At 43.2% G+C, this 21,828-nt stretch overlaps 1 protein-coding gene across 1 annotated transcript in view; it reads right to left on the bottom strand.

Annotated features, from left to right (window-relative positions):
* LOC106605218 (gamma-aminobutyric acid type B receptor subunit 1) overlaps positions 1–21,828 on the bottom strand; it is a 52,702-nt gene that overhangs the window by 19,504 nt on the left and 11,370 nt on the right. Inside the window, exons 7-15 of the mRNA XM_014200627.3 lie at positions 16,774–16,934; positions 8,923–9,057; positions 7,305–7,475; positions 6,416–6,517; positions 6,070–6,135; positions 5,501–5,692; positions 4,611–4,856; positions 4,184–4,247; positions 2,336–2,413 (exon numbers count right to left, since the gene is read on the bottom strand). Coding sequence (XP_014056102.2) covers positions 2,336–2,413; positions 4,184–4,247; positions 4,611–4,856; positions 5,501–5,692; positions 6,070–6,135; positions 6,416–6,517; positions 7,305–7,475; positions 8,923–9,057; positions 16,774–16,934 — 1,215 coding nt within the window. The remainder of the gene's footprint in view (positions 1–2,335; positions 2,414–4,183; positions 4,248–4,610; positions 4,857–5,500; positions 5,693–6,069; positions 6,136–6,415; positions 6,518–7,304; positions 7,476–8,922; positions 9,058–16,773; positions 16,935–21,828) is intronic.

Genomic DNA, 21,828 nt, shown 5'->3' with positions numbered 1-21,828 from the left:
CCGTTACCTCAAGAACAAACTAAACTCCCCTCCGTTACCTCAAGAACAAACTAAACTCACCTCCGTTACCTGTAGAACAAACTAAACTCACCTCCGTTACCTCAAGAACAAACTAAACTCACCTCCGTTACCTCAAGAACAAACTAAACTCACCTCCGTTACCTGTAGAACAAACTAAACTCATCTCCGTTACCTGTAGAACAAACTAAACTCCCCTCCGTTACCTCAATAACAAACTAAACTCACCTCCGTTACCTCAAGAACAAACTAAACTCACCTCCGTTACCTGTAGAACAAACTAAACTCATCTCCGTTACCTGTAGAACAAACTAAACTCCCCTCCGTTACCTCAAGAACAAACTAAACTCACCTCCGTTACCTCAAGAACAAACTAAACTCCCCTCCGTTACCTGTAGAACAAACTAAACTCACCTCCGTTACCTCAAGAACAAACTAAACTCCCCTCCGTTACCTGTAGAACAAACTAAACTCCCCTCCGTTACCTCAAGAACAAACTAAACTCACCTCCGTTACCTCAAGAACAAACTAAACTCCCCCCACGTTACCTCAAGAACAAACTAAACTCACCTCCGTTAACTCTAGAACAAACTAAACTCAAATCCGTCATCTCTATCGCAAAAAACGAAACTCTGTCACCTCTATAGCAAACTAAACTCACCTCTTCCACTGGTTACAGACGTCAGTTCAGTGTCTAGTTTTGATTTACATTTGATTGAGTTGTCAACTAATGTGAATTCAACATGAAATCAACAAAGAATTTCACCACTGGATTTAGGTTCAAAGTTGGGTGAAAAAAATGTTGATGACTTTTTGATTCAACGTCATAATGTTTTTTGTTGTTGTTGTGGAAAATGACGTGGCAACCAGTTTTGCCGATTGGGCTGTGACTCTCCAGTTAACTAGACTCACCTCTGTTACTGTACACACTTAGGAAAAAAAGGTGCTATCTAAAACCTAAACGGGTTATTCGGCTGTCCACAGAGTGTTCTACATGGAACCCAAAATGGTTGAAACCAAAAAGGGTTTTACATGGAACCTAAAAAGGTTCTCCAATGAGGACAGCTGAAGAACCCTTTAGAACCCTTTTTCTAAGAGTGTGCGGGTCAACTAAACTTAACACTGTCACCTCTATAGCAAACTAACCTCTCTATCACTCTCCAGAAATCTAGACTGCACTCCATCACCTCTGGAACAAAGCATCCTCACCTCTGTAAACCTACATCACACCAAACTCACTCCTGTCACACTACAGAACAGTAAGACCACCAAACTCAGCCCTACAGTAAGACCACCAAACTCAGCCCTACAGTAAGACCACCAAACTCAGCCCTACAGTAAGACCACCAAACTCAGCCCTACAGTAAGACCACCAAACTCAGCCCTACAGTAAGACCACCAAACTCAGCCCTACAGTAAGACCACCAAACTCAGCCCTACAGTAAGACCACCAAACTCAGCCCTACAGTAAGACCACCAAACTCAGCCCTACAGTAAGACCACCAAACTCAGCCCTACAGTAAGACCACCAAACTCAGCCCTACAGTAAGACCATCAAACTCAGCCCTACAGTAAGACCATCAAACTCAGCCCTACAGTAAGACCACCAAACTCAGCCCTACAGTAAGTCGGCCTTGTGATAGATACAGGTCACCATACAGTCGTCTCTGATTGGACCCATTGGCCCCGCTCCCCTCGGAGGCTAAGCTAAGCCTTGGCAACAAATAATTTCCTTAAAAGTCTACAACGGTGCCCTCTCTCTGGGCTCCCAGCATGCACGATTGATTAGCGGTGCAGTCACCTCTCAAGGGAGGGCTGGGCCGGTAAACAACTGAACTACAACATTTGTCTTGGTGTGACTGAAGCAAATCGACAGTAACAGCATTTCTCTGCAGACTGTGTCATGCTCTGTGGCTGATGTTGAACTTTCCCAAAGTGAAGAAGTGTGGATGGGTTCAGGCTTTCCTGACTGCCATGGTCTGGCCACTGGCCACTGGGTGTAAACTAATTCTGGGTGAAGGAGGATGAGGGTCCAAATGATTGCTTTTAAAGCCAGAAGTGGTGATTTGTCTGACATGGAAGTGATGGATGGAGGCAGTGCGGGCTTAGAGAAAGAGTAGGTGTAACAGTATGTCTAATGTGAGGGGAACGAGATAGATGGTTACATAGATGACTCACAGTGAGACAGTCTCACACACACACACACACACACACACACACACACACACACACACACACACACACACACACACACAAAGAGAGAGAGAGACATACACAGGAAGCCTGACAAAGACAAACGTACTCAACTCCGCCTCACCTATCCACACATCGTTGCCGAACCAGGAGAGATTCTTCTGAGAGCTGTCGTAGTATCCAATCTTCTTGTAACTTCCTCCTACACAGTGAGAGGGAGAAGAGAGTTCAATTAACATCTTCTCAAATCCTCTTTCTTCCTCCTACCTACATAATGTCCTTGGGTTATGAAGGGTTCAAACGACAACAAGCAAAAGAAACACTTTGAAAATGAGTGACAGATCAAAACATCATTATGAAAAGAAGGCTATGGAAGTGCATGGCAGAACATTTCAGATCCACAAATAGAGGGAGAGAAGAGGGAAAAAGTGGAACGAAGAGATGGAGACGATACAGAGAGAAGGACCGATACAGAGCTACCACAGGGAAAGAAAGACAGAGGGAGAGAACGAGTATGTGGCATCCTTAACCATGAATACTGATTAGAATAATTCACCAATTCAAGTCGAGGCTTTCAATGTATTAACCAAATTACCCGACCTCGTCACTAGCACGGCAGCACGCGAAATGCTACCCAGTGCTGTCTCTGCCTTGCCGGTTCCCCTCTCTCCACTGGGATTCTCTGCCTCTAACCCTATTACAGGGGCTGAGTCACTGACGTGGTCTTCATGTCTGGGTTGGCGCCCACCCCCCTTGGGTTGTGCCGTGACGGAGATCTTTGTGGTCTATACTCGGCCTTGTCTTAGGACGGTAAGTTGGTGGTTGGAGACATCCCTCTAGTGGTGTGGGGGCTGTGCTTTGGCAAAGTGGGTGGGGTTATATCCTGCCTTTTTGGCCCTGTCCGGGGGTTTCATCGGCTGGGGCCACAGTGTCTCTTGATCCCTCCTGTCTCAGCCTCCAGTATTTATGCTGCAGTGGTTTATGTGTCGGGGGGCTGGGGTCAGTCTGTTACATCTGGAGTATTTCTCTTGTCTTATCCGGTGTCCTGTGTGAATTTAAATATGCTCTCTCTAATTCTCTCTTTCTTTCTTTCTCTCGGAGGACCTGAGCCCTAGGACCATGCCTCAGGACTACCTGGCATGATGACTCCTTGCTGTCCCCAGTCCACCTGGCCATGCTGCTGCTCCAGTTTCAACTGTTCTGCCTGCGGCTATGGAACCCTGACCTGTTCACCGGACGTGCTTGTTGCACCCTCGACAACTACTATGATTATTATTATTTGACCATGCTGGTCATTTATGAACATTTTAACATCTTGACCATGTTCTATTATAATATCCACCCGGCACAGCCAGAAGAGGACTGGCCACCCCTCATAGCCTGGTTCCTCTCTAGGTTTCTTCCTAGGTTTTTGGCCTTTCTAGGGAGTTTTTCCTAGGGAGTTTTTCCTAGCCACCGTGCTTCTTTCACATGCATTACTTGCTGTTTGGGGTTTTAGGCTGGGTTTCTGTACAGCACTTTGAGATATCAGCTGATGTACGAAGGGCTATATAAATACATTTGATTTGAATTGATTTGATTTGCATGCAGGAAGAAGTAGGATTATCATTTTTTTTATCCATTAGGGGTCCAAAAAGAACAGAGGTACAAAATTATCCGCCACTTTAGCTTCGATCCAGGCCTCTTCCAATTAGACTGAAGACTTGACTCAACACATTTATAAATAGACACAATTTGCGTGTCCAAAAAATGCTCTGCTCTGAAATAAACACGAGTGAGAACGGAGGGAAAGTAAGAAAAGCGTCAGCAGACAGCCTTGATCTGGATGAATGGACTGGACTGACTGACATTCAGTCGCTCCGCAACAAAATGTCAATGATTGTTTTTATTTATTTTTTAAGGTCCATTACTGTAGGATATCCAGAACAAGGAAAGGCTGAAATATGCTTGAAATGGTGATAGATGACTTTACCTTGCAGTTGCTCAATAAGGGTCATAGCCATCCTGGAACCCTGGGCATCAAACACCACATGACCCTGAAGGAGAAGAAAAGTGCTACATCGAGTCAGAAATCTACTGTCATCCATTCAGACTTATTGAATGAGCCAATACATACATTACACATGTATTCTTCAATCCGGTCCTGGGACAAATAGAGTATGCAGGCTTTTGCTACAACCCATACCTAACACACCATATTCAACTAACCAAGGGCTTGATGATAAGTTTAGTAGTTCAATCAGGTGTGTTAATCCTCCAACCAGGGTTGGACTACCTGGACTTGTATAATAAGAAACACTCATTTGCGTTTTCCATTGCAAAAGGTTTTCAAACATTTTGTGCCCTAATGAACATGGCCCTAGTATATTCTACTGGATGACCCTCCCTCCTGTACTCACAGACACGCCTTCAAATGAGCTGGTGTTGAGGGCGCGGTAGATCTCTGCTGTGATGTCATGGTTGTTGTAGTTGAAGTCCTCCAGCCTGCGGCCTTTGGCCTTCAGAGGGGCCACAGTCTTGTTAAGGGCCAGGGCCAGGGCCCAGACAGCGTCGTAGGCCAGAGGGGCCTCCTGGAAGCCCCCCGTCTCTTCCGGGTTCTTACCCCCCAGCCGGTTCATCAACGCCCCCAGGAACTCCTGAGAGGTCTGATTGGACCAGACATAGGGAAGGGGAGGAGTTGATATATGAGGGTCACCATTCGTGTGGCTTTCAAACTGAACCATTAAACTCATTAGTATGACATTTCTATAATTAGAATCACTATGTTAGTTGCATTAGGGTCAACTTAGATTTAGGCAATACTGGAGCCTCAAGCACTGTGTAATGGTTTCTTATTACTAACCTTTGAACTCAAACGGTACTGTACTTAGCTCAGGGCTAAGACAGCTTTTACGCCAGCTTTTTGGGGCTAGCAAATCACAGAGTTCCATTGTCACCTACGTTGAATACTTATTAGGGATAGCAATGGGCCAGGGACATTTATTTCATATAAATGTCTAAATATGTGTCTCTGCCCTGGGCTAAGAAACATGTGGTGTGGAAAAGCCTAAAGGGCCCCTATAGTGTACTATTGCAGAAGCATATCAAGCCACCGCTCTGCAGGTAGAGGAAGGTATATGAAGCTAATCCGCAGCTAAGCTGGCAGCGTGTGAAATTGAAGGGACAGCATGACCAGATGGAGAGCAGATGTTGCTCACCACGTTGGAATGCTGATCATAATCAATAACATTACATGGACTTGGGGGACCTGATCCTGGATCAGTGCTAGATCCGGCCCAGATGTTCTCACCAGGTTGGAGGCTCCGCGGACGGTCTCGGGGTTGAGCATGACGATCTCCGTGGTAACGTGGCCCTCCACCGCCTCTGTCATGTTCTCGATGGTGCAGTTGATGGACGGGTCTTTGATCTTGAACCAGTTATCAGCATACCAACCAATCAGAAACCAGACATATTTCTTCCCATACAGTTTCTCCTTAAATACCTGGAGGATGGAGGGAAAGAGTTGGAGGGAGAGAGAGAGGGGAGAGAAAGCGAAAGAGAGAGAAAATAGGAAAAAAGAGAAGGGCAGAGAGAGCGAGAGAGAGAGATAGAGAGAGAGAGAGAGAGAAACATTTGGAAAATAGACAGAGAAGAAGAAGATGAAACACTTAATTGTCTGTTAAATAATACTTAATTACACAGAAATATTCGTTGCTTCTCAAGGCTACATCATCACCACAGTACAAATAAGAATTAATTAAATAAAAATGGTAATTTGTTCAGATAGAGGTTCAAGATACGATAGAGGTCAATAACTATAAATAGCCCGATGACTGAATGCTTAACATAACTTGAGGTCAAACAAGGAAAAACACTCACCTCGCAAAACACTTTCCTGGCTTCCGTCTCATAGAAGAGCCCCACAATTATTCTGGCATCCTGACGCTATTCAACGACAGCAAGCGCAATTATTTAAGCCATCGTAATGAAAATACATTCGCATAGTTCAATAATAATGATACAAGCCTTTACACTTTGACTATTCCAATTCTATGGTACAACCTCGGCTACCTCGGCACTTCACAGCCTGGCAGTTGGCAGTGCTAATTAGCCTCCTGCATTCATTTCCTGTATTAAATCACCTCACTTCGCTAACAGGCACAGCTGTGAGCAGGGGAGAGCAACAGCAGCCCCCCCCCCCCCATTGAATATTTCATCAAAGCACCTTGAGGTTCTTGACAGCGACAGCCGGGTCGGTGAGGAAGCTCTGTCTCACACTGATCTCAATCCCAGCCTCCTTCACCCTCTGCTCCAGATCATCCAGAGTCTATATGAGAGAAGGAGAGAGGGGGTAGATAGAAATAGAGAAGGAAGAGAGAACAGAGAAGGAAAGACAAAAGAGAGAAGGGATGGGGAAGATAGAAAGAGAGGAGGGGGGGTAGAGATTGAAAGAAAGACGGAAGGGGTGAGAAAATGAGAAAGGAAAGGCACAAGAAATTGAAATGGACCGAGAAAGAAGAGCGTAAAAAAGGAAAGAGATAATAAAGGACAGAGGGAGAGAAAGAGAAAGATCATTTGAGAGAGAGAGGTGGGAAAAGAGAGAAAACGAGAGGCAGAAAGAAGGGGAGAAGATAAAGAGGAAAAGACGTAGGGAAAGAGAGAGGAAAGAGGAGAGATAGAGGTGAGTAAAGATCAAGGAAGAGGGAGATCATTAACCTCCATTAGAGGAAAGAACCCAAGGACCACATTATCCACCTGGTTGCTCAGAGAGATGTATTGCCTGATCAATATTTCTCACCACCAATATTCCAACAAATTACTTCAGAAATCCACGATCAATTGTGGGATTGAATACTTAAAAGACTATCACACCGCATATAAGTTCCACGTACGCACACACCCACTCCCACACACTCATTTGCTCATTAAGATGTGGGAGAGTCACTGAAGAGGAGGCTGTGGAAGAAAGATTAGAGAGAGAGAGAGACCGACACAGAGTGCGAGACAGAGAGTGAGAGACAGACAGAGACAGAGAGAGATACAGAGACAGAGCGATAGAAAGAGAGCGAGAGAGAGACACGGAGAGAAGAGATAGACGGAGAGAGTGTACTGACCGAAGTGAAGACCTCTGTGGTCTGCTGGATGGTAGCGATCTTGGTCCACTTCCACTTCTGGAAGAGGCGTACCCTGGTGGGGTTGTGGAGGGTGGCCGAGGGGTGGGTGCGGAAGAAGGTGGGGAAGCGGTTCCTGTTGGACAAGGCTGGAGAGCTGGAGCCGTAGGACAACTGAGGGAGATAGGGAGGGAGATAGGGAGGGAGATAAACATTGACAACACTACACAGCCAGGCAATAAACAGTACTAATGTATTCCGGTACCAATGCAACTTATTGCACTGATTTCAATTGAATTAAGAGGTGAAGGGGGTCTCATGTTCTATATCTATCATGACTTTGGTTTCGGTGTTCAGAGCATCGGCACCCTGACATCAGGGAATGAGAGAAGAAGAAGGTAGAGAGACCTGATGATAAATGTCAAATGTCAAACGTCATGTACAATATCGAGTCCCAGCGTAAACAAATGTCCTGGTGTATGTAGAGGTAGCGGAGCCCCCAATACATGGACAGCAGACAATACAGCTAGTGACATGTAGAGTAGAATAGAGTTTGCCAGCTCACAATTGGGTGCAGTCAGGGGGACGATGGTATCAGCCTGTGGAATACAGCTCCAGCATTAGGGGTGACACACACACGGGAGAATGAAATAGAAGGAAATGGAGCAAAGCGGCGGGGCACAGAGAGGCTCATAAAACACCACTTTGCAGGAAGCAGAAGAGAAGTGCTCCAATGTGCTTTTTTCACGACCTGAAACAAACACTAGCCTCAAAATGAGTTGGTTCAGGGTCGTGTTCATTATGCACCAAATGGACTAAAACAGGAAGGGATTAACTGGATTTGTCCAACAAGAAAGTCACATTTTTGTTTTTCCGTTGCTATATGTTTGAAAACGTTTCACAGGATGTGCCGGTATTCACTTTTTTCTTGTATTGGGTCAATGAGACTGGCTTTAAATGTAGACTGAGTTGCTACGCTAGGCTTTGGGAGATCCGAATGCAGCCTACAATTGGAGCACCCAGAAGTCCCTTGATTCTGGTCTGTTTGGTCCTTGGCTCTTTTCCCTCTCTGATAGGCTTGTTTGACATGCAGAGAGATACTCCTCCTAAGGGCTGAACAGAGACAGAAATAAGTGTGTGGAGATTGGTGGTGGTGTACACTCACTCACTAAAGAGCCTCATCCCTTTATATATGTGTGTGTGTGTGTGTGTGTGTGTGTGTGTGTGTGTGTGTGTGTGGTGTGTGTGTGTGTGTGTGTGTGTGTGTGTGTGTGTGGGGGGGGGAGATCGGGGGGGAGATCGACAGCTAGAGTAGGAACAAGGAGGCTGAGAGGAAGAGAACAGAGGAAATCAAGCAGACAGGCCCGAGGCACTAGTTGCTGACAAGTGGAGGGAGTAAAGAGGAGATTGGAAAAACGAAAAGAGATAGAGTTTTTAATGAAGGAGAGAGAAGGATAGATAGGGAGATTTAATTTGTTCTCAATTAATTACTTGGCTAAAAAGGTTGACTAAAGTTTAAGGTTGATTACGAGATTACGAGAGAGAGAGCGAGAGAGAGAGAGAGAGCATGGGACACAGACACACACACACACACACACACACACACACAGTAGCTACCCACCACTATGAGGTTCCACATGCGAGCAGCCTCTGCTACCAGTGTGGATACGGAGCTGCAGCCGGGCATCAGGACTGTCTTGATGGGCTCTGTGTAGAGCAGATCATAGAGCAACTTGGTGGACTCCCCCGGGTCACACTAAGAGAGAAAGAAAGAGGAAGAGGAAGAGGGAGAGGGGGAAAATGGAGGGAGGAGGAGATAGGAGGAGGAGGAGATGGAGGGGATATGGGGGGAGATGGAGGGAAATAAAAGGGGAGACAGATGAGAGGGGGAGATGAAGGGAGAGAGAGACAGAGGAAAAAGAGCAGGAAGATTAGGAGAGAAATAGGGGGAAGGAGAGGAAGAGAAGAGGGGTGAGATACGTGGGAGAGAAAGTGAGGGGGTGGGTAGAGAACAGGGGTAGAGAGAGAGGGAGAGAGAGAGAGAGAAGGGAGGGGGGGAAGAAAGAAGAATATCAGAAACAGAAAAACAGAACAGCGATCGATATTCAGCCTTATTGAGCGTCAGTATAAAAGTGGGGAAAGGATGGCCACGGAGAGAGTTAAATCGACCACGCTGTCCAAAAAGAGACAGGAAGAAAATATGACTGCGCAAAGAGGGAGGGAGATATCCCAAACAGAACACATTCAAAGCCTCAAATAAATGTAAAATAAGCTTGAGGTGGTCCAATCATGAACAAATTATCCATCACAGGCCTGTCAACAAGGTTTTGAATAAGCCATCCCCATTCCAGTCCTCAGTAAGGCCCGATCTAAATCAGCCTGACACGTTTAATGGTGATCTGCCGTGGAGGGGGAGAGAGAGGAGACACAACTCCCATGCATTGCAGTTGAGTGTCACAAGCAATCTGGTTGTGGAAAACCGTGACTTAACAACGGACATTATGGGCCCTGATTTGGGCGTTGGTTTGTTCTCCGTTTGTTTTCCGAGACGGAAATAGCGCACTCAAGAAGCAGATGTATCGGATGCAATAATTGCCTGTTGATTTCAATGATGGTTGTTTGACTGTTAAAACGTTGTTGTCTAATGCTACTGTCTCTAGATTGTAGGATATGGTCTAGATATCACGATACCACCAAGTCCAATTGATCACAATGGGGGAGAAAGTGACGTTTTGCTACCCTGTCACATCTGATAACATGTCAGACGGTCATGACCTTTTCTCTGCCCCTGAGAACTACTGGAGATGCCTGCCTTTACAACAACAAAAATGGATGTCAAATTTGCAGTTTGACACGCGAAATAGCAGTTTTCACCTGTTGAGCTTACATTTCACGTGAAACCATATTTTCACGTACATTAAATGTAGATGTTAACGCCACCTTTTCACATGTGAGGAGAATAACATGTTTTCACCTCACATGCGAATTGCAGTTTGACATGTGAAATTTTGCGGTTCACATGTGAAAACTTGAACATGTGAGAATAGGATATGCCGTTTCACATATGAAAAACATTCCTACGTGAAAATCACATTTGCTGTTTCACATGTAAGAAAAAAAAATCACTTTTGCATGTGGAATCACGCCTGTAAAAATCTTATTTGAAAACACTTTACCGTGTGATTGTTTTTCATGTGACCTTGCAATTCCACATCTAAAGAGACAATCTAACTTGCCGTTTCACATGTAAGAATACTCACATTTACTCCAATGTTTGTAAACAAAGTAAATGTAAACAAACACTGTATAACCTAAAAACATAGTTAAAACTATAATTTTGATGGATGGTCAGTACTTGCATCCATAGCGTAGCCTATGGATATAAGAGTCGTTGCATTTCTTCAGCTCCATCCATCAGCTGTTTACCGAAACTGTGGCAAGGAGAACACTTTGTTAATGTTTCAATTAAGGACTGCCACTTGAAACACTTTTAATTGAGTAACAGCGTTGTTACACGGTGCAATCCTCTAGTGCAGGGGTAGGCAACCGTGATTTTGTTCTAACTAGGCACCACATGGACCAACTGAGCTAATTGATCAGTTCAGTGATCGCTTAAATTCAACACACCTGGACTTCCAGGTTGGTTCAATCAAAAACATGAAGCACCTGCAGCCCTCCAGGACCAGGGTTGCCTAACCCTGCTCTAGTGAGTGAGCTACGTTTGTGCCATTAATATGAAGCAAAACTTCTGTAGTCCAGAACAACATTCTTAGTATTCCAAACAAAAAGAATGATATTGAATGCAAAACATAAACCCAAAACTATTGATAGCAAAACAAAATAATTTTTAAATGCGAGAGCCAATGAAATGTAAATTAATGCAAAAAAATAGTTTTCAGTTGAAAAAACGTATGATAATGCAATTAAATAAAATGCCTCCCACTTCCCTGCCGTTTCCCCTATCTTTGGTTACGTTACTCTGGTCTTTGCTTTCCCTGCCGTTTCCCCTATCTTTGGTTACGTTACTCTGGTCTTTGCTTTCCCTGCCGTTTCCCCTATCTTTGGTTACGTTACTCTGGTCTTTGCTTTCCCTGCCTTTTTTCCAGTTGCATGTTCTGACAAATTCATTATAGCAACAAAGCACCCTACTGCAGGTTTGCCTCTGAAGCTAAGCAGGGTCAGTCTCTGGATGGGAGACCAGATGTAGCTGGAAGTGGGAATAAAAAATAAATTATAAAGGAAAAACACATGTAAAAAATGTACAAGTGAAACTTCACATGTCCGAAAACCATGTTTTTTGTTGTTGTGAGGGTGGGATGTATAACCCTCCTCTTTTCCACACACACACACACACACGCACTGTCCGTGGTGCTGAAACGATGCAACCCAATATTAGTGTCAGAGTTAGCACTACTGCGATACTACTCCAGCATCCAATCTATCCGCCCATGAGACTTTGATGAGAAACCAATCCCACAGAAAGAATAGGAGAAGAAGCCACATATGCTAATCTACTTTATTCTCTTTAATTGCATTTCAGATTGAATAGTATAAAAGAAGTGTGAATATATAAGAGGATCAGAGGGATCTTATGTCTTATTTCAAGTCACTGTGAATTTCTACATCTCCCCCTGTAATTAAATCTTGAGTACCACTTGAGTCATAGTGTTAAATGGTGCATACATGAATTTGATACATGTGGACCGTGTGGACATATTAATAATTTTGGTCCCTGATTGAGTCCTATCAAGTTGAGTTCCAGCCGCCAATTAAAGGGGAAGTGAGAGATTTTTACATTTTATTTAAGCCTTATTTTACCAGGTAAGTGGACTGAGAACACACTCTCATTTACAGCAACGACCTGGGGGATAGTTACAGGAGAGAGGAGGGGGAATGAATGAGCCAATAGGAAGCTGGGGATGATTAGGTGGCCATGATGGTGTGAGGGCCAGATTGGGAATTTAGCCAGGACACCGGGGTTAACACCCCTACTCTTACGATAAGTGCCAGGGGATCTTTAGTGATCACAGAGAGTCAGGACACCAGTTTAAAGTCCCATACGAAAGACGGCACCCCTACACAGAGAGCACCTCATCACGCCATTTCTGTACCTCTGTCTCCCTCCACCACAGTTAATAATTGATCAAAGTTATCAGTCTCCGCTTTGATATAACCATGGCAACGGTCTAGAGAGGGTGAGTGGTGTGTCTGTGTATAGATCTCAATGTGCTGTAAATAGTCTAATGTTCTCTCCCTATACTGCCACACAAACAAACAAGCAGCAGTCTTCCCAGGTAGATAGATTTTTATTGAACCTTTATTTAACTAGGCAAGTCAGTTACAGTGGCAACAAAAAGTATGTGAACCCTTTGGAATTGCCTGGATTTCTGCATAAATTGGTCATCAAATTTGATCTGATCTTCATCTAAGTCACAACAATAGACAAACATAGTGTGCTTCAACTAATAACACACAAATTATTGTATTTCTCTTGTCGATATTGAATTTATAATTTAAACATTCACAGTAGGTTGGAAAAAGTATGTGAAGCCCTAGGCTAATGACTTCTCCAAAAGCTAATTGGAGTCAGGGGTCAGCTAACCTGGAGTCCAATCAATGAGACGAGATTGGAGATGTTGGTTAGAGCTGCTCTGCCCTATAACAAACTCACAAAATTTGAGTTTGCTAATCACAAGAAGCATAACCTGATGTGAACCATGCCTCGAACAAAAGAGATCTCAGAAGACCTAAGATTAAGAATTGTTGACTTGCATAAAGCTGGAAAGGGTTACAAAAGTATCTCTAAAAGCATTGACGTTCATCAGTCCATGGTAAGACAAATGGTCTATAAATGGAGAAAGTTCAGCACTGTTGCTACTCTCCCAAGGAGTGGCCGTCCTGCAAGAGCACAGCACAGAATGCTCAATGAGGTTAAGAAGAATCCGAGAGTGTCAGCTAAAGACTTACAGAAATATCTGGAACATGCTCACATCTTTGTTGACGAGTCTACGAAACGTAAAACACTAAACAAGAATGGTGTTCATGGAAGAAGACACTGCTGTCCAAAAAAAACATTGCTGCACGTCTGAAGTTTGCAAAAGTGCACCTGGATGTTCCACAGCACTACTGGCAAAATATTCTGTGGACAGATGCAACTACAGTTGAGTTGTTTGGAAGGAACACACAACACTATGTGTGGAGAAAAAAAAGGCACAGCACACCAACATCAAAAACTCATCCCAACTGTAAAGTATGGTGGAGGGAGCATCATGGTTTGGGGCTGCTTTGCTGCCTCAGGGCCTGGACAGCATGCTATCATTGATGGAAAAATGAATTCCAAGTTTATCGAGACATTTTTCAGAAGGTTAGTCTATCTGTCCGCCAATTGAAGCTCAACAGAAGTTGGTTGATGCAACAGGACAACGACCCAAAACACAGAAGTAAATCAACAACAGAATGGCTTCAACAGAAGAAAGTATGCCTTCTGGAGTGGCCCAGGCAGTGTCCTGACCTCAATCCAATTGAGATGCTGTGGCATGACCCCAAGAGAGTAATTCACACCAGATATCCCAAGAATATCGCTGAACTGAAACAGTTTTGTAAAGAGGAATGGTCCAAAATTCCTCCTGACTGTTGAACAGGTCTATTGAACAACTACAGAAAACGTTTGGTTGAGGTTATTGCTGTCAAAGGAGGGTCAACCAGTTATTAAATCCAAGGTTCACATTACTTTCCTACCCTGTACTGTCAATGTTTACACCGTGTGTCAATAAAGACATGAAAACATATAATTGTTTGTGTGTTATTGTTTGTTTATTATTGTGACCTAGATGAAGATCAGATAACATTTTTTGCCACTGTATGAACAAATTCTTATTTTACAATGACGGCCTACAGGGGAACAGTGGGTTAACTGCCTTGTTCAAGAGCAGGACAGATTTTTACCTCGTCAGCTCTGGGTTTCAATCCAGCAACCTTTCCAGTTACTGGCCCAACGCTCGAACCACTAGGCTACCTGCCGCACTGGGAGATACGCTGCATTACAAATAAACGGTGTAAGTGTTGAAGTTCATCTATACTAAAGTCTTCTTGATATTTCATTATTCAGCATCTAATTATGTCATGTTATATTTGATGAGTCATCCTTTTCCCAAGGCAAACGGATCACATTTCGAAGCATCACTGGAACTATTGTGACCTTTACGGTAGACGAACACGTTCTATTATTGAACGTCGTTATACGTCCAAGCCGAGCACTTCTTCATATTTCATATCCCAACCCTAGATATTATAAAGCAATTAAGAAGACAAACAATTGGATGATGGTGATTCTTATTTCTAAATCTCCTGCTCAAACAGAGTGCGAGTTATGATTTCCTGTGTGATATTTGGTAGCTGACCAAAAAAAGCTGTTGATTGGATAATAACTGAAAGTAAATATTAGCCGTATTCAATTCCATCTCCTATAATTTCACTCTTAATGCCATAAGCTGCTCATTAACATTACAGCCAGGCGTGAAGCGTTCACAACCCACTGATCGTTAAAGTGATCATCAAATCCAACTGTAATTAGCAATAACTGTACACTAGCACGCACCTGCAGGCTACATTCAAGAAAGTGTCACTGTCTGACATGTTCATTGATTTGGTTCTAGTCACGTATTGGTCTGTCACAAAGGTGTAAATCTATTGGTTGTCAAAACAAAAAGAGAACCATAAATCAACCAATGGGTGAGATTAATCCCATAAATTCCGGGAATTCTAGATTTTAGAATATATTGTATTCCATGGGCAGTACCATTGATTCACAAAGCTGTTTCAAGTTAAATAATATGTATAGTCAATATATTTCATATGTCCACAGCCTAACGTCATGTTTTGTATATGATTTTCAAACTCTGAATCTCAACATGTATACATCAACCATATCTATTCATCCATATTCTTATCTAATTGAAAGTAGAAAAATACGAAGCCTGTTTGTTTCAATGGTAACTGTGTTGCCATGCCAACTTTCCTCTCCCCTATTCTTTACAATGGGATTCCATTGCAGAGCCTTTTACACCAATCAGAACAAAGCGAGCACTGCTCCTTAACCAGTCACAGCACAGTTAACTGTTTCATGCCTGTGTGCCGTACGCCCGGGTGTAGTGGAGGCATCTGTCCTGTAGTATGATTGACATGGAAACCCAGTGGGAAGGATGGCTGTGTGTTAAAGCAAATGAGGTGATCTGTCTTAAAAAAATATATTTAAAAAATGTCTATAGCTGACCATCACTGACCCATTTGACCATTAGCTGACCACTAAGCTCCAGTGACTAACCAGGAAATGATAGAGCCAAATATTTGTGTTATTAAATTAACAAAACACCCTGCTGCTTGTCTCTCATCAATCATTCATCATATAGGCATTTTCAAATGTCAGCACTATTCACTCACTACACATCTTATATGTTTCTCACTGTTTCTGCCCCAGTTATTGCCTCCCACTTCGTCATTTAGCAGCCAGCTGATGCTTTGTGGTTGTCCACTGACGCTGTCATTGGTGCTGAATTGCAGCAAGCCAATATCAGTGTTTGACTTGGCATTAGTTTAGTTTATCGTCCACCACCATGAAATCGAAGAGGCGACTGTGGATCGGTCTCTGTCCATTCGTACATTAGCCACATGCGATATCTCAGACAGCACTAGGCCGATTTTGACGACATTTGGGTCAATGATTTGTCTTGCCATAGAGATCCGGGCATTTACAAAATGACACTGATTGGCCTAAAGCCGGAGCTATAGTAATTAACAGCCTTCCCTGTAGCTCAGTTGGTAGAGCATGGTGTTTGCAACGCATGGTGTTTGCAACGCCAGGGTTGTGGGTTCGATTCCCACGGGGCCAGTACGAAAAAAAGAAATGTACTACTGTAAGTCGCTCTGGATAAGAGCGTCTGCTAAATGACTAAAATGTAAAATGTAACTGAAATGTGTTAGTTGCGAGTGATATCTCAATTTGCCCAAGGGGGACGCTGCATCTTTTGTGGGGGATGACGAGTTTACTGTTGCCTTGTTTTGTTTTTTTAAATTAAATGGGCAACTGTGCAACTATTCTAAAAGCGGTAATATAACTTGGCTTTTGGTACATAACTCCCTTGACAATATTAAATTAGTATGCTGCTGAGTTGTCACATTATTGCACCCACCTGCTATAAGCGCAATACATTCAAAGGAGTATGCCTGCTGGAAATCAATATCACGTTGGCAAGTTTTAACAATGTGAAGACATGTGTAAAGAAGAAAGGCTGTAACTGAAATATAAATGAAGTGTTCATGTATTTAATATTACATGGACACAAACTGGTCTAATTTCATTTCAACTGGTCTATAGACTTGTGAAAAACCAAGATAAAGTTGTTTTCTCTTCTGATTATGTGGCTTTCACTTTTTAACTACAACAATTGATCTATTTGATCCAACATCTACTCACCATACTGTCATAGTATATCAGCTCCAGTTCGTAATCCGGCAGAATATCCGTCCGGTTGTTCACCAGATCCAAAGCCATCTGCGCAGAGGGGAGACATGCTTGGCCGCCCGGCCAACCGCCGCTCATGGGGAAAAGAGCTCCGATGTAGAGTTTCTTCTTGCCTAGGGACGGGCACGGCCAAGAGAGGAGAAGTAAGGTGAGCGATGCTCGAAGTGCAATATGGCCGGACGCAACACTCGATAATTGCCGCAGACTTTTTCCAATTACCGCCATGGTCAGGTAAATTGAATTGGAGCGATATTCCGAATGTTGCAGTGGAGTTGGGTTCGTATTAGAATAATAGGAGATTGTGTTGTAATTAAAAGTTTAGAGAGCCTCGAGGTGAATTTGCAATGAATCGCAATAGCATTTCATTGCAAGAACTTTGCGCTCTCCAAAAAGTGGATTCACGTGTTCGCCTCGCTAACAGACAGTGAAAGATTGTTAGCCAATAATAAGAAATAGCCTAGCTCGCCTGCTCTTTATATTATTTCACTGGACTAATCGTTTCGATTTATAATTTGTCAGTGCAGAGGCGCATGATATACAACGCAAATAGTTCGTGTTTTTATCAACGTTGAATGTTGGGTTTATAAATAGGGTATAACTTGTTTGGAAACCACGTTTGCCTCTTTTTGTCGTTCAGCAGTCAGAGTTCAATAATTCCAAAACCTAAAATGAAGTGTCCAATTAATTGGGTCCAGCAAATAAATTGAATGGTTTTGTTCAAGTGCTGTAAAAGCTAATGAGGCAGGATAGTTTCCCTTTCCGTCGCGATGTAGAATACTGGACAGACATTAAAATAATGCTACTCGGTTATTTCTAATGATTCATGATCACCATGATTTTGCACCGAAAGGTATGCGCGCGCGACCAGTCCAGACGAGAGAAAATGAGCTCCGGATTACGAATAACGTTTGAATTGTTCTTATTCTCTGGTTAATAAAAGCAAATCGCACTGTGCGTAATTTCAGGGTTTTAAAATAATCTGTCCGTGCAACGACCCGTATTTCCAATTGTAGAGGATGAAACGAAGTGTCCAGGAATGATACGCGAAAGGTATATCATCCACTGCAGCAGAGGCTATGAGTGTGCGTGTGTGTGTGTGTGTGTGTGTGTGTGCATATGTGTATGAGCGAGGACAATTTGCTAGTCGGTGAATGTGTAGAGACATCGAGAAAGCAAGCGAGACAGGGGGGATGGTTAAGGGGGCACTATAAACTGCAGTGCCTATTGACCAACTTTTGAATTGTGTGTGTGTGCACGCGCATGTGTGCCTATTTACCAACTTTTTAATTGTGTGTGTGTGTGTGCGTGCGTGCGTGCGAGTGTGTGTGCGTGCGAGCTTGTGAGTGTGTGTGCGTGCGAGCTTGTGAGTGAGCGTGTGTGTGTGTGTGTGTGTGTGTGTGTGTGTGTGTGTGTGTGTGTGTGTGTGTGTGTGTGTGTGCAACACCTAGTTTCTACAATCAAAGAGTATTGGCACACTCTCGGTATCTGTCACTCTAATTCATATTTTGGGAGCAATAGATTATTCAAATCAATATACAGTATATATATCAATATATAAGTTAACTTTATCTTGGAAAATAGAGGGTACACTGATAGATATCAAGTATTTGATTATCAAATCAACATAGACTTTAGATTGACAGTGAGCCAAATCGATTCTCAACCACAATAACCAATGAAAGAACATTCATTCACACAAGCCACAAGCCAATAGAAGACCATAAAATGCCTCAAGGGCTACTTTGACAAATCAGCAAAAGCAGTGGACCAGTCAGTGCATCAATCTCCCTGCTCTCCTTTTCCCTTCATTTAAGCAGACCTGGAGTCAGTCTGTGTGATGTATAGCCAAGATCTGCTACTGTACAGGCTACAGCATACCTGCTGTTTGAACCATCTGTCCACTTTAATAAGGATCCGCCCCTTTTTTTCAATTTTCGCCTAAAATGCCATACCCAAATCTAACTGCCTGTAACTCAGGCCCTGAAGCCAGGATACGCGTATTATTGGTACCATTTCAAAGGAAACACTTTGAAGTTTGTGGAAATGTGAAAGTAATGTAGGAGAATATAACACAATAGATCTGGTAAAAGAAAATACAATGACAAAACCAACCATTCTTTTGTATTTTTTTGTACCATCATCTTTGAAATGCAAGTGAAAGGCCATAATGTATTATTCCAGCAAAGCTGCAATTTAGATTTTGGCCACTAGATGGCAGCAGTGTATGTGCAAAGTTTTAGACTGGTCTAATGAACCATTGCATTTCTGTTCAAAATGTTGTATCAAGACTGCCCAAATGTGCCTAATTTGTTTATTAATAACTTTTCATGTTCAAAACTGTGCTCTCTCCTCAAACAATAGCATGGTATTCTTTCACTGTAATAGCTACTGTAAATTGGACAGTGCAGTTAGATTAACAAGAATTGAAGCTTTCTGCCAATATCAGATATGTCTATGTCCTGGGAAATGTTCTTGTTACTTACAACCTCATGCAAATCACATCAGCCTACGTTAGCTCAACCGTCCCGTGGAAGGTACACCGATCCCGAAGAAGTTTTAAAGCCTCCTCTCATTGCCCTTTAATGAGCCAATGCACCACTGAGCGCGTCCCAAATGCCTCCCTATTCCCTATAAAGTAGAGCTCTGGTCAAAAGTAGTGTGCTCTAAATAATAGGGTGCAATTTGGGACGCAGCCACCGTTTCACTGTCAGCTCTTAGACAGGGCTCTCATACCCCCCAGTAGGCCAATATGAATAACAGAATTAGAGCCAGCTATAATAGAATGATAGAATTAGTCAGTAATGCTACGCTCTCATGACTCCACCTCTTCCACGGCTAAAATGTAACACCTGACTCATTGGCAACAGCTACTGGCACTCTGGGGACTAGAGAATAAACCCAATGCTATAAATGCATTCCACCTTTGCTCAACAATTAGGCTGGTTTTAGGTTCTCTGTGTAATATCACTGTAGAAATACTATTTTTGTGCACATTGGGATAGATTGTGTGATGGAGAAATAGCCACCTTCCTTCCTCCACCTCAGTACGATTACAGTGGAGTGGATTTACTACTGAATTGCATCTGACTACAGTAATAGTCAATAGCAGACCCAAAGCTACTAACTGTTATTCAGTATACTTGGCGCAGGTGGCGATTCAACTCACAGCCCTTGTGTTGCCAGCCAGCACCATGCGTGTTCCAACCTCTAACCCGCTGAGCCATCTGTAGCCCACAATGACGTAGAACTCCTCTCTCTCTGTCTCTCTCTCTCACTCCCTCCAACCCTCCTCTCTCTCTCTCTCTCCCTCCCTCTCTCTCTCTCTCTCTCCCTCTCTCCCTCCCTCCCCTCCTCTCTCTCTCTCTCTCTCTCTCTCTCGCTCTCTCTCTCCCCCTCCCCCTCTCTCTCTCTCTCTCTCTCCCCCTCTCTCTCTCTCTCCCCCCTCCCCTCCTCTCTCTCTCTCTCCCCCCTCCCCTCCTCTCTCTCTCTCTCTCTCTCTCTCTCATTGATCACCTGTTTGAACTTCGCAGCATGCCATGTATTATTCACACCTGATATTTAAACGCTATTCCATTACGCGGCCGTCTATATGCCAGCAAACACCGAACAACACATAATGGGGCAGACATTTGTCACAACAAGAGCACTGTGCAAAAAAACCAACATTTTGAATAGATGGTATGACAAATAATATAATGCTAGTTCCAAATACTGCAACTCTCAGTTGGATTGCGTGCATGGTGCGCATCGTACAGTTTACTTAAAGGGGCAATCTGCAATTAAAACAAAATCAAAGCGGTCACCTCGCCACTGGTTTTGGTCAATAACTGAGGGATGGGGCTGGAGAAATGTAACCACTCTCAAATTCATAGACAGAGCTACGGATGCAGGGACTGACTACCCATGATATTACATTCATAGTTGTATGTTTTTAGGCTATATCGTGTTTGTTTACAATTACATTGTTTATAAATAATGGAGTAAAACAAGATTATACTGTATTTTGGGTTCTGATGTGGTATGACGTTTATAAGTGATATTCTTCAATAATCAATACAATACATGTACTGTATAAATCCAAAAGTGGATGTTGCAACTACAGATTGCCCCTTTAACTCTGGTTAAATAATCTCCTCCTTATAAGGCACATCGTTGAAGAAAAGCTTCAAATTAAATCACGAAGCCGATTATAATTTTACGGTATTTTTGTACAGATCTGTGCTCGTGTGTGTGACTAAAATGTCGCCCACAGCCTTAGAAACAAAACGCTGTCGCAACACCTCTGCCAGAGCTTTCTATTATATCAGCTGTATCAGTGGTGGGATCCAGTGTGGTACAGGAATCCCTATTCTGGTTAACCTATAAGAACACAGGGCTTAAGATCACAGAGGAGAGAATGCTTTTTCTGACTTCCTCTGACTGCTGCTAACACACACCCACACACACACCTCCACACACAGACACAGACAGGCCCGGGTGTTAACCTTTACCCAGCTCAGAAGGCAGTAAGTGGGTGTTGATACCACACTGAGTGATAAGTGGAATGAAGAGAGATGGGGTGAGAGAGAGAGAGAGAGAGAGAGAGAGAGAGAGAGAGAGAGAGAGAGAGAGAGAGAGAGAGAGAGAGATGGGGTGAGAGACAGAGAGAGAAAGAGAGAGAGAGAGAGAACGTGAGAGAGAATGCGAGAGAGTTAATGAGAGATAACAGGAGAGAGTAAGTCTGGTTCACATTTCATGGAGATTTTGGAAGAAAATGTGCTTTCTATGCACCGATAGGACAGGTTGGCGCAGGAGAAGACTAAGTTAAAATGAGTGAGTAATGTTGTCGTTAATGGTTGATAATAATCATCAAATAATTATTAGTGATATTGTACGATCTGAAAGAGGAGTTGAAAAGTCTTACCCCAGTATTTTACGACAGGCATATAATAGGTAGCCTCTTTAATGAAGCAATAATCTTTAACAAAACTGACAAACAAATAATAATCTTGTCAATGCCACAAGGAC

Source organism: Salmo salar, chromosome 05, assembly GCF_965601325.2.
Source record: "Salmo salar chromosome 05, fSalSal1, whole genome shotgun sequence".
Classification (NCBI taxonomy): Eukaryota; Metazoa; Chordata; class Actinopteri; order Salmoniformes; family Salmonidae; genus Salmo; species Salmo salar.
Note: the sequence above shows the minus strand (reverse complement) of the source record. Positions and strands in the feature narration are given on the sequence as shown.